Consider the following 14,654-nt stretch of genomic DNA (forward strand, 5'->3'; position numbering starts at 1 on the left):
AAAGCACAAGCATTCGTCTGCTCTCTAAACTCTTGTAGTTCTTTGATGTCACACACCAATCGGTCTGATGGTGATGATCCGCTTCAAGTCGAACAAGCCTAATGATTCAATGAACCATTCATAAAAAACCATTGGGTGTGTTCGACTTGAAGCAAGGCTACAGATGGCTATCAACGAGAGCAGCCGCTTGCAGTCGGGGGCGGAGTTGAAAACAGACATGTCAAGCCGGACACTTTCTGCTCTCGTTAGTGACACTCACGCAGTGTTTGCATATATTATCAGAGATGAAGTAAATAAAATGCAGTATTTGTCAAATACACAGACATTTCAAAAACTTTTTCATGAGCTACAGAGACACTTTTTATATACTGCTTAATACAGCGCCATATTTTCAAGAATAAAGTTCAACATAATCATATACTATTTAAATACTAATAAAGTGGGGGTATAAATGCTTTTATCAGTGTTGTATGATAAACGTGACTCAATACAACAGTGCGACTACGGTAAAAAAAAAGCTTTTACCATTCTAAAAACACAGATTTGTGGCGATTATCGGAACAGAAAATGTTAAATAAACCCCGAAACACACGTGTCATGTGTCATATGTCATATGGTGAATCTGGCCAATCGTGAAACAGCTGTGTCGTCATCAGTGCTCCTGCAGTCGCTCTGGAGAAACTGCGGCTGCTGAGTCAGCCGGCTTCTCTTGAAACACTTTCGCGGTACTTTGATGCCACACGTGACAGTCATGTGGCATCAAGGCCGTCTCAAGGCGGACAACATTTCTAACCAGAATGCACTACTTCAAGTCAGATTGCGATCGGTTTGCGCAGTGCTGATGAAGTCAAATGCACCTATTTACTTCACTCTTGAACGAATCAGCCATTTGAACGTTTCTAATGAATGAATAAATGACTCGATGACTTAACCATTAAGACATTTACCACCACCTACTGGTAGTTTTAGTTTATTATTAAGAGTATCATTTCATTAAATACAATTTTTTTCTTATTTTCATAGTAATATTAATAAAATTAAGAAAATAAATTATTAAAGTTAGAGTTCACCAAACCAAAAATGACAATTCTGTCATCATATACTAACATGGTCCAAAAGAGAAGGCTATATGTAATCAATTTTATCAAACAAAATATTTTTCATCTCTGTTTGATGCTTTATACAACAATGACTTTGAATTATCTTTTGGGAGTAATTTCTACAAATTTGATGTGTGATTAAGTTTAATAGCTTACCAGCCCTAAAAAATAAATTTTATATTTTAATAGTTTGTCCTTTTTTTGTAAAGTTTACAATTCTTTTATATTTTATGTGCATATGTGATACTTCTACATATTTTGTAATATTGTATGCTTTAGTAACTACTACTAATATCACACTACTGTGATATTCATATTTGTTCATATTTCAATAAAAGATTTCAAACCACTTTATTTTTCATTCAGTTCTTCATAGATGTCTTAATATTACAATGCTTTTGTTAAAGTCACGGACATGGTACATTGTACTTCATTACTACATTGTACTTCATATTTCATACTTTGTAACATACAATGTTCATATTTTGACTTTCTATAACCATTTTGTAAATACTTTCATATATAGTGCTCTCCACTAATATTGTCACTCTTGGTAAATATGAACAAAGGTGGCTGTGAAAATAAATCTGCATTGTTAATCTTTTTTATGTTTCATTCAAATTTTTTTTTTTAAGTTAAACAACTGAAAGTGGGTGGGGGGACTCTGATTATGAAATAAATGCTTTTCTCTAATGCATGTTGGCCACAATTACTGGCACCCCTGGTCCAAATTATCCAAAACAAACATTAAAATCTACATGAAAATGTGTCACTTAGTACAACATTTAGCTTCTGCCATAACCTTCCCGGTTCCCTGACCTGAACCCCATAGAGAATGAGTGAGGTGAACTAAAGAGGAGAAGCACCAACATGGAGCTGGGAATCTGAAGGATCTGGAGAGATTCTGGATGATGGAAAGGTCTCTGATCTCTAGTCAGATGTTCTCCAAACTCTTCAGGCATTAAAGGAGAAAACACAGAGCTGTTATCTTGGATAGAGAACGTTGCAATTATTGGGTGCCAATAATGGTGGCCAACGTCAACTATAGAAAAACATTTATTTCATAATGAGACACTTTCCATTGTTTTACTTCAAAAGATAGGCTACAATTTTGTGAATCTAGATCAAAGAGATAAATGATGCAGATTTATTTTCACAGCCACTTTTGCTCATATTTATCAAGAGTGTCAATATTAGTGGAGGGCATTGTATCAGCATCTGAATCAGTTTGACGAAAGGTTAAGACAGTAAAGATAACCGACTGCTTTTTGCTTTACACTTTGTGATTTCATATGCTTTCTGAAAGCATGTCATCCCAACAAATTCTACTTTCAAAGCATTTAAGAGCTAAAATGACATCTCCCTTTCCCATAGCCAATGGAAGCTCTTTTGATAATGAGTGCATGCTGACAGAAAACATTGTAGTGCCGCTCTCATCAGCACGCACAGGCGAGCGCCGGCTCTTTGTCATATCGCAGCACATCAAAGTGATGAAGCTAAGTTAACAGTATACTGCATCCCAAACATTCTAATTAGCATTGACTCAAATAGATGCTCGCAAAAGATGCACAGTCAAAGGATGACTTCTGAAGAGCCAAACTGACAAGACATTTAGCAGTAATTTCCACAATGCCAAGCTTCTCAGATGTCTATACAGAGAAAACCATACACTTGTATACAGATAAACAATGTTGAGAGATTCTTTGAGTTAATGTGATTTAATTATGATGTGAACTAATAAAGACTCTTTTAGTGGTTATCGTGAGTGAACAAGAGATTCTTTACAAACAATACCTGCCCTCAGTTTTAATGAGAACATTTCCACTATATTATAAAGGGAGATGAGGTGAATATTAAACATTTTAAGAGGTTTCATAGATGTCTCCCAACTTTTTATCAACACAGTCAGAGATTTATGAAATCAGAGTTTTCAGAATGGTGGATAATTGTTGATATATACAGAATTCTATTATATATATACACTCTCTCTCTCTCTCTCTACACACACACACACACACACACACACACACACACATATATGTATATATATATATATATATATATATATATATATATATAAACTAATTAATTAGAAAATAACTGTCTGTAATCATATTGTAATTCATTCATTCATTAAACTGAAAGCTTATACAAGCTTTAACCATTTTATCAACATATCATTCTCATATTTCAACTTTCTTAAAAAAAAAAAATGATTTTGCAATTTTTTGTATTTGCAATACTTCCTTAGATTGTGTGATACTCTCATATTTCATACTTTTGTAACACTTCCGGGAAAGATTTTTGCAATAATATTTCCTTTCAGTAACAATTTTGTATATTACCAAATATTTTTGCATTTCATATAACTATAATACTTCCGTAGATTCAGTAGCGTTTGCTATGATTTTCACACACTTTAATTGGAGATTTCACACTTTGTATCATAAAATAAACATTTTTGGACTTTTTCTGTAGCAATTTTGTCCATTTTGAAATTCTATTTTAATTTCATACTTTTGTAACACTTATATTTTGTAATTTATACTCTAACACTTTTCTTGAAGATTACAGAATGATTTATACAGCACTTTGTAACAAATAATTTGTCATATTTTGACTTTCCGTAACAATTCTTTAGATTTTGCAAAATAGATCTTCATGCTTTTAATCACAGCAATCTCCTAAATTTTCAAAAATATAAAGAGCAATAGATAATATTATGTACAGTAATCTGAATACTAAAATTATCAATATTTAGAATACATCTGAAATACATACATATATACATACATATATATATATATATATATATATATATATATATATATACATATACATATACACACACATACATATATATATATATATATATATATATATATATATATATATATATATATATATATATATATATATATATATATATATATATATATATATATATATATGCGCTGGTATTTTGACCCATATAAAGTGACAGGCTATAGAAAACACACATTTAGGGAAAATAAGGAAGCAGGAGGAGGCACCCAAACACCGGTGCAGAATCTCATGTGCTAGAGTCACTCAGAGACCCTGTACGAGGCCTTGATATACATGCCATTACATTTTAGAAATCTTCTAAACTTGTGCTTATCATTTACGGTGAAGGTAGTCACATCAAATCTGTAACCTGTTTATTGATGGCAGTTTATGTGGACGATGTACCAGCACAAACGGTTGATGATCGGTGATGTCTACTGAGGCCTAAAAGTGTACAAGAAATGTTTAATGACTATATTGGCAGTCATCATGTCCATTACTCTCACTTTTCCATGAGTAAAAACAGAGACAATGCGGACAGTGGAGGGGGTGATGTAAGATGAGGGCTGCTGTGCTTCTGTTAATGACCAACACTATAATGGCACGATCTCTTTGGCAGCGGTTCAGTCCAAACCCATTACCTGTCTTTCCAACGGTCCTTTAAATCCCAAATTAGCTGCCATACGTAGCGCCTGGTCGTCTCGGACCCCCTCGAGGATATCGATGACTTCCTGAGGCAAGAGATGGAATAGAGAAAACAAGAGAAAATAACTATCAACCAAAATTTGACACAAAGCGGATGTTCGTATTAAAATCAAGAGAGACGCAATTAAGCGCTGGCACGCAGCCAACCTCAAACGAGAAAAAGACGAGAGTCGGAGAACAATGGCTTAGCAATTATAAGGCAATCTCTGAAAGATCACACATATACAGACACACATAAGAGAGATAAAGCAACAACAACCAAAAAAGACATCACAAACAGCTACAAGAATGAGAAGCAGCTGCTACGTGTCATAATATAAGTCAGTCTGTTGAAGACATTCATTAAAGAAGTCATATCATATTTTATTTTTATCTGTGGTTTACTTATAATGGTGGACAAGGCTTTTCAGTGCATTTAAGCTTTCTGATTTTAAAAGATTTTAAACTACCATTCCGAGACATTCTGGTTCATATGCAATAGGCTCGTTTGAGATGCATCAGCACTGTGTAGACGGATTGGCGAACGACATCAAAAATTTGCAAGAGCGATTCAAAAATTTAAAGAGTCGTCTGCTTTCTAATCACACTCGCAGTACTTTAATGCCATATGCCAATCAGTCTGCTCAGCACTGATGCATCTCGAACGAGCCTAATGTTGTTTCTTCTGCTAACCGGTTCATACATGTACGACTGAATACCAGTCCTCTCCCTCGCTCATGTTGCTTCTCCTCTCTGTTCATTGACATACACAGAGCACAGACATCTAGGCTCCGCCCACTTCTGGAGTTGGGTGGGAAGCTCATTTCCCCCACCCCTCCTCTCACAAGCACATTCAGGAGAGCCATAAGATTAATATTACATCTTGTTAAAAGGGTTATAATAAGTGATACAAGTGAAATACCTTGAAGATGAGCTCTGGTGTGCTGGCAGCCACTTCCTCGATGTCCACACCACCCTGAGGGCTGCCCACCATCACGGGTCCATTACAGGAACGGTCCATCAGGATGGCAAAATATGTTTCCCTGGAGATATCCAGAGCTTCAGCAACCATCACCTGCTCAGCATAAACACACAAACCACAGATGTTTCTAATACAGGATAATCAGCCATCGTAAAGTGGAAGATACCAATAACAGGGTTGAAATAACAACTAATAGAAAGGTGATAAAAGAAAAGTGACACAAAAGAGGATGAGCGAAGGAACCAGTAAGGGGAGACAGAGGTCTGGTGAAGGTATTTGTGTACTCGATATGTTCCATAACACTTAACAGAGCCATAACACTCTAATAAATGAGCCAGGTTTGAGTCTCGCCAGAAACACACACAGATCCTATTTCTCACCCTCACCTAATTGCTCAGAAGTTGATAAATGATAAAAAGGATGTAGGGTAGTGTAGGCATATTTGTAACATTTATGCATTTAGTAATAGACTACTGTCCCCTCCATTCTGCCAAAGAGAGAGAGAGAGAGCAAACCACAACAAGACAATACAAGACAAAATGGAAATAAAACATGGGAGACACTAAGTGTATCTGTACACACACACACACACACACACACACACATTTGTTTTTTTGTGAAAAGTGGGCACATCCCATAGGCGTAATGGTTTTTATTCTGTACAAACTGTATATTCTATGGCCCTTCACCAACCCTATACCTAACCCTAACCCTCACAGGAAACTTTGTGCATTTTTACTTTCTCAAAAAAATTCATTCTGTAAGGTTTATAAGCGTTTTGAAAAATGGGGACATGGGTTATGTCCTCATAAGTCACGCTCTCCTTGTAATAAAATAAAATGTAGAAGAAACTAGGTGTATTTGTAACATTTTTACATTCAGTGAAAAACAGACTACCATCCCATCTTCACTGTTAAGTAAAAGACACACACAAACACACACGCACAAAGATGTAGGGGACACTAGGCACTACTGAGCACGTGATGAATAAGTGTCATCACTTTTACTTGTATATGACATATAAGAAATCTTATATGTATATAAGAAATTTAGTGTTACAATTGCCCCAGTCTCCCCTACACTCCAATCTCCAGCACTCATGTCCATTTTTATCCCTTTCAGCTTGTTAAGGAGACAAAAGTTTGCACCCTGGGTTCATTCTATTTCCTGCATTGTCCTTCCATCCATTTTATCATTTACTCTATTTCCTCGCTTCAGAGTCTAGCACGAGAGAAAGGAAAGAGAGAAGGCCAACAAGACAGACTGCGCTAACATGAATGAAGAGTTGACAGCTCACAAGCAGCATTCGTCTCTAAGACTGACGACACAATCGTATCCTTTTAACACAAGTCATATTCAATCCCTCATCTATATTCAATCCCCTCCAGGTCTGAGAGCTATAAAGAGCAAAAAATAAATATTACAAATTTATGTATTTATTTCAACCAAACAGCCATCAGCCATTGACCTATATATACTGTATACTTATAAAAAACTGAACAATTTTTTTTTTTTATTATTATTTTTTTTAATTTATGTTTGTGGTGGTAGTTGCATTTTCAGCTTCATTACTACAGTCTTCAGTGTCACATGATCCTTCAGAAATTATTCTAAAAATAAGAAAAATGTCTTATTATTTTCAATGTTGCAAACAGTTGTGCATATTTTATATGTGTGTGTTGTACCATTAGGACTTGGATATGATCATATGATATGATATGATATGATAAGCAATTTTGTATGTGCAAACACACACATATAATTTGTGCTCATATGTGCTATAAAGTATGACAACATCTTCTGAAGTCTTAGAGGAGGACAGATTTTTACAAAACGCACTTTTCCTTTTTCCTCTCAAAAAACAATACTGTATTCAGAATTCACGAAGAAATTGCATGAGGGAAAGCTTGCGGGAATAAAAGCGGGTGATAATGGGGAGCTCTAGGCCACGTTTAAAGATGAGAGGACACACGTGCTAAGTGCAGGAAGCCATCATGACCTCCTGAGGCAGAGAGAGATAAACAGTGATAAACATACGGTGGTGATAGGAGTACACCGGTCTGTGTGGGTGTCAGACATAGAGGGAAGCAGAGAAAAAGAGAGAAATTACATTTCTGCTTGTTAGAGACACATGGAAATAACTGCTTACCAACATTCCCTGTCTGAATCATACAGTTGATTCATCTCATTGACCTATGACAACTAACTCAGTTAATAGCAAAAGAAGATTTCTTAAAGAAATCACAGAAAGGGGAAAAAAAGTGCATCTTTAAATGATACTGTATTATACAGCTTTCTCCTGCAGCCAGGAAGACAAGAAGAGTGGAAAGAGAGAGAGAGAGAGAAAAAGATCATCTCATTTCCAAGTGCAAAAGCGATTATTTATTCAGCAGAATAACATTAAAAAAAGAGAAAATATGCCAGAGACAAACAAGGTGCTTTCCTTCATACCGTTTTTACTTTCACTCCTTCCTTAGGGGTCTGTTTGGTGGTCAGATTGAAGCCGAGCATCTTACCGGCCAACTCTCCAACAACAGCAGGACTGAAATAGAAGCACATTTTTACACTTTTAATTCATTGTGACTTTTAAATAACCAATTATATGTATATTTATATGCATATGTGAATTATCAAAAAAAGCTCACGCTGTGTTCATCGTTGCGTGCAGTAAACATGGGCACGCAGTCTAACCAGATGATATCTGATCAAATTGTATGTGGATGCAAGGTTTCCCAGAATGTTTTATATTTCTCTCATTTTTTTTTTTTTGATGCAGCTGTGATTATTTTATACAGATTATACATGTGTGCCGATTGTGCCGTGGTGCTCATGCTAGCAATGCAGGATTAAATTGGGCTCATTTTCTGATCATGCTGGTCTATCTCTCTCCGCATTTCTTGCCATCTTTTCATTGTACTACAAATAACAATGGTACAGGCCAACTAAAAAAAGTTGAAGAAACAGACACTAGCAAACTTGACGATCTCTCAGGGACACAAAAAGCACTGTGCTCATTTTCTAGATAAAACAGATCAGGCTGCGTTTCAGAGTGTTTCCTCTGGACGATTCTCTTCATCCCGAATGCCAAAGTACATTGCATGACAGTGATACACGACACAGGCATTCAGTCATAAATCAGCCCCTACTTGAGGAAAACTCATGGCTTTCTGGTGAAGTTTTCAGAGATTGCTATATTTCAAACGTCTCTGATATTCTCGAGGTTTTTTTTCTTTTTACAACGTTTTTATAGTTTTCTATAACACTTTTAATTTGTTCAGCTGAGGAATCCATCATTCCACATTACCACTGAGTTTTAAGGACATCACAAACGCTGAGGGTACAGTGATATTCTGCAATAGTTTCTTGATGAGAAATACAGGGTGTCAAGGAATGACAGGAGATTTTAAGAGGAATGAAATACAGGAAAGCAGGATCTATTCTTTCTCAGAAAATGGGTCTAGGAAGGTACTCACTCTTTTGTTAAATGCACCCCTCCTTTCAGGCCGCTGTCGAACACTCCTTTGCCTCTTCCTCCTGCTAAAATCTGAGCTTTCAGGACAATCTCCTTCGCTTCTAAAGTGGAAAAAGGGGTAAAAAAAAAAAAAAGGTTAGAGTCCCAAGATGCCAGAAAAAAAAGGTGCTCCAGACACAATCTGACACATAGCGGGTGATGCAGGTTTGAATCTGGCCTGCAACAATCCCATTTAAGAGACTCTCACAGTACATAGGCTAACCTCAACAAACATACAGATAAAAAAGCAAACCAAAAAGAAAAGGAGTTGGTGTTTTCAGCTGTAAATTAATTTTAAATATTATGCTGATCTCCACAGGCATGTTTTGGGGATGTGTATTCCAGAGCGGTTAGCAATTTTGTCATTATTTCTTTCATCACGGAAACATCACTGAGATGGAAGCACAATCTGAGGAAATAATACTGTAGCTTGTCAAGAGACACTATGTTGAAACATTTGATCTTATTATCAATGTATTGTTCAAGGTATTGTGCTATAAGATTTTACGTGTTTTTTAATATTGTGAAAAGGACCATATACTGTAGATCGACTGTAGAGTGACAGATTTTTACAATGGTAAGCTGTTGAAACAGAAAGTTTTATAGTTTAAACCATATACTGTACCTGGACCCAAAAAAAACTAAAACATTTACTTCTAAAGACAAACAAACAAAATAAATGAATTAATAAATAAAAAAAGACACTTTCTGTCTAATGTCATCATTATAAACTTATAAATATTCAGTTTTGCAAGGATATGATTTAGAGTCAGGAGGTTTAAATCATGTCACATTTTCAAGGCATATAGCAAGACTCCTCAAAGGTTTGAACCGGAACCATGAATTGGCACATGGAATGACGACTTCACAAAGTCATTAACATCTTCACATAACCGTAAAAGGCTGTCATGACTGAGAACAAAAAAAAATAAAAAAATAATTCAAAGATAAACCAAAATGTCCTGGAGGCATCTGGGAAATAAACAGAAGAGAAAAAAAACACAAATGAAGATGAGAATAACCAGAAGAAGAGCAAGTGATTGACAGGTGCTGTAAACCAATCGGAGCACCTGTAAGATAAAAGGGGAGTTCTGTGAAAATGTAAATATTAATTATAAATAAGCTTATAATTAATATAGTCCTGAAGAGCACTGCTAACAATATTCTAATGTAAGCAGAATTATTATTATTTTTAACCTAAAATTTGTGAACCATTTTTGTGTTTTCAAGTTTTAAGCCATTAAAAAAGTCGAAATTGAATAAAACAGCATTTAATTTATTTAGAAAAACTTAAAATTATAAAACTTGTAATAATGTAAAAGTCTTTACTGTCACTTTTGTGACAGTAATGCATCCTTGCAAGAAAATAAATAAAAAAGTATTAATTTTATTTATTTAAAAAAAAAAAAATACTTTTTTTTTTTTTTTGCAGGAAATGATGAGGAGAACAGCAAGGAATGGGATTGAGATTTAACCCATAATGCCTGCAATAGCATAACATCTTAACATGACAGAGCACGAAGGCCAAGGCTTCCTTATAAGTCACTCTTAAAGAGCCAAGCTGGTCTTCGCAGCCCTCGGGGTGGACGTTAACAGTTCTCACACTTTAGGTGCTGATTAAGACTCACTATCACCGCTGTCTCTTACCCAAACCACAACTCAGCCATTGACTGGAACGCATGCATAATTTATCACTGCCACACAGAGCTGATAGCATTGATCATGTGAGTGACCGTGAGAGATAAGAACACAGAAGTGGCAAAAACAGAGATACAGAAGCCGCTGGATCACTTAATCTAAACTAAAAGAGACATAAGGAAACAACTGAGAGACGGTGAACCGTGAAGATTCAGCAAAACACCTCTTGTCCCGATAAGAGATCTGACTGTGTTAGACAGGAAACTCCAGCACATGGGAATGTGATGAGCGCTACAGAGAGCCAGAGATGAGAGTGATGTGGAGTGAATGAAAGAGAGACACTGCAATGGAAAAATGACATACATATTGCACATGGACTGGAAAAAAAAAAGTACTTACATTTATGTTAATCAAAACCTGATATGAGGTTGAATAAACTATAACAGAGTTTTCATTTTTGAGTAAACTATCACTTTAATTACCAGAAAAGTTATGGATTGATGGTCTATTGAGAGAACAACTTTGCATTAACCATTCAGGCATGTACAGTACAAGGCTAAGAATATGCTATGCAATTAGAACGTTTTCAAGGAGATGACAATCACTTGGCTGAGTTTTAGGCACATGTGACTTAATGAACAGCCATATAAATAGATTTTTAGCAGAAAAATGGAGAAATCATTAACACCCCTGCGAATGCTGTTAATTCAGCTGCTAAGCTACTAGGCTAAGCTGTTAACTAGATAAGCTCTTTTGGAAGTGGAAGGTGGATTGCAGCAATATTCAAACACACACACTCACACACACATACAAATAAACTGTTGTTTGTGTGAACAACAGATGTGTTTTAACAGAAGGGTTTATCCCAGCCATTACACATCATTTAACCCTCTGGAGTCTAAGGTATTTTTGGGGCCTGGAGAAGTTTTGTCATGCCCTGACATTTGTGCTTTTCAGTGTCTTATACACATCTAAATGGCTAAAGTCTATAATAATATGTGAGCTGCATGTATGTACATGATTGTGTTTTTGTGAAAAAAAAAATATGCGTGGTTAGTGAAAACCTAAAAATGTTAAATCACTTGAATAAGGCCATAAAACACATACAGAACAATGGATCCTGGGATTTTTGAGAACTGGAGCTTGTAGCCTAGAATTTTTCTTTCTAAATTATGTGAAAATCATCTTGTTTACTCACTTACAGAAAACAACATATTGATTAAAACTTTCTAAGACACTTTCTGTTGGTAAAAGTCATATGCGAGTAGGAGTCAACTATCATGAATATCATTGTGATTTACACCTGAGAAGACAAAGGCCCGCATAATGAGCTGCATAATGAGCCATTCAGTCAGCTGTGCCACTGAGAGGGAAGAGTTACAAGAAAGAATGTGAGGACAAAATAAATCTATATAATTTTATGTTTGTAGTTTATTTAGAATATATTTAATTATCCCACAACATAATTTAATATTCACTTGCGAGTACAGTTAAACAGTTTATTAGGAACGATCAAAGCTGATTTTCAAACTGAATTTTTTTGCATCATTACTCCAGTCACACAATCCTTCAGAAATCCCCCCCCACAAAAAAAACCATTTATTATTATTATTAATGTTGAAAAGAGCTGAGAATATTTATCAGTTTTTTTTTTTTTGGGGGGGGGGGTAAATTCAAAGAACAACATTGTGTTACATTTGTTACGGTTACATTTATATTATTTACATCTAGCGTTTGTATGGTATAGTATTGTATATTGTTATTGAAACTTCATAATATTTCACTTCATTATACATTTAGTCAGGAATTATAGTTTGGAAAAAGTCTTTGAAAAAAGTCTGCCTAGTAAAATGTTTACCCGTTAGGTGAAAACTAGTACAAGTATATAAATAAATAAAAAGAGACTTACTCATGTTTATGTTCTCTGCTGAATAAAGCACTTCATACTTTTTTTCTGAGGAAATCCATTTCTCAAATCCTCAACCACATCACATCTTTTTGGGGTGAATTATGTCTTATTCCTCTCATCGCGAAGCAAACAGTTAAATAAAAACCAGTGGTGGACGAAGTACACAAATCAAGTACTTGAGTAAAAGTAAAGATACGTATAATAAAATATTACTCCAGTAAAAGTAAAAGTACTGCTTTTTCAATTTTACTCAAGTGAAAGTACAAAAGTACTAAATTTTTTATGTACTTAAGTAAAAATGTACTGAAAGATAGATGTTTGCAATTTTATATAGGCTACTTAATTAAATTTTATATTAGCACATATTTTTTTTTATAATCCTACTGCTCAAAATACCTGGGATTTTTTCCAAAATAACCACTATATGGAGTCAAGATATATTTTTGTTGTTGATATTGACTACGTTGACGAGAGTAATGTTCACTTTGAAGCTTAAACTGTGATGTACCTGAGAGAAAACAGAGATGACCATCTGATTTTCACCAGTAAGAAAAAAGTATTTGAAAGTTTGTTGTTTTACAGAACATCAGAGTTATATATGACATGATAATAAGGCCTGAAGTTAGGAAGAACATTAAGGAAAATATAATTATATTTTCATAATGATTTTTTCCTTCTCAAACCTTGTCTGTTGTGTAAAAACACCCCTCTTCCCACTTTGATAATTATTTTAATTAATTTTTTAATTAATTTATTTTAACCTAAAACAGAGACGCTGATTGATGCATCGTCTGCACTCGAGCATTTCAGTGGGCTTAAATAGATCACTCTTTACAGCGGATTTAGTTCCCAAACAACGGACAATTTTGACCTAAATAGGATTTTCAGCTACAATAATTAATCCTAAATTTCGACATTAATATTTTACTTTTAGCAACATCAGACGCATGCAAGCGCACTCACAAGATCTCCTGGTTCTTACTTCTGTAGACTCGCACTAAACGGTTCATTTGAATCAGTGAGTGGTCGACTCCAGAACAGCTGCAATCAGATAATTCTAATTTGTAAACGAATCATTTGGTGCGATTTGCGATCCGATTTAAAAGTTTATTTTGAAAAGACTCAGTTCGTTCATGATGAATCAGACACCGCTTCTGCATGTCGGAGCACGTGATATATTATAGGGAGTAACGATATGTTGTATGAAATGTAGTGAAGTTAAAAGTACGATTTTATGCTTTGGAATGTAGTGAAGTAAAAGTTACTCAAAATAAAACTACTCCAGTAAAGTACAGATACTTGAAAAATGTACTTAAGTACAGTAACAAAGTAAATCTACTCCGTTACTGTCCACCACTGATAAAAACTTGAAGAACAGTCTCGCTGCGTTGTCTTATGTTGTGTGGGCGTATTCAAGCCACGTGCTTCAGTGACTACGTTTACATGCAGCCAGTAACCCGTTCAAAAACGGAATATTAGCAATAACCCGGTCGCGCAAGGCCATGTAAACACCGGCAAAAACCCGGATATGCTCATATCCCGGTTTTTAAAAACCGGGATATTATAACTGGGGTACCCCTTTTCTAACCCGAATATTTGGTCTTGTAAACGCGTTTCGGCATATCCCCATCAAAATGTGTGTTCTGCGCATGTTCCATTCGCAAGGAATCTTGGTCTTTTGAGTAGAGACGGCGCATAAAAAAACCCAGCGTGCAGTATAGAAGTGCTGCTGGTGGATCAGAACCAGCGCCAAAGCGCAAACAAAGACTATCGCTATCTGCCCCAAACTATTCATTATCCGCCTGCTGCTGCTGTTGTTGTTGTTGTTGTCTTTGGATACAGGAAGAAGAATCGGAAATGACGCATATTGCGTCTTGTTGTTCCATGTATACAGGAGTAACTCTCTCTGCTCACGCATGTAAATGGGTTATCCCGAATGTTTCAGAAACCCGAATAGTGACCTTAACCCGACCATAACCCGAATTTTAACAGCTTGTAAACATAGTCAGTGAAACTTTAGAATCT

At 35.5% G+C, this 14,654-nt stretch overlaps 1 protein-coding gene across 1 annotated transcript in view; it reads right to left on the reverse strand.

The window, feature by feature from the left end:
* Window positions 1-14,654, reverse strand: part of LOC132119398 (succinate--CoA ligase [GDP-forming] subunit beta, mitochondrial) — a 113,095-nt gene that overhangs the window by 64,636 nt on the left and 33,805 nt on the right. The window contains exons 3-6 of the mRNA XM_059529306.1: window positions 9,045-9,144; window positions 8,023-8,113; window positions 5,512-5,664; window positions 4,547-4,636 (exon numbers count right to left, since the gene is read on the reverse strand). Of these exons, the coding sequence (XP_059385289.1) occupies window positions 4,547-4,636; window positions 5,512-5,664; window positions 8,023-8,113; window positions 9,045-9,144 (434 nt within the window). The remainder of the gene's footprint in view (window positions 1-4,546; window positions 4,637-5,511; window positions 5,665-8,022; window positions 8,114-9,044; window positions 9,145-14,654) is intronic.

The sequence above is a fragment of the Carassius carassius genome, chromosome 38 (assembly GCF_963082965.1).
Source record: "Carassius carassius chromosome 38, fCarCar2.1, whole genome shotgun sequence".
In the NCBI taxonomy this organism is placed as follows: domain Eukaryota; kingdom Metazoa; phylum Chordata; class Actinopteri; order Cypriniformes; family Cyprinidae; genus Carassius; species Carassius carassius.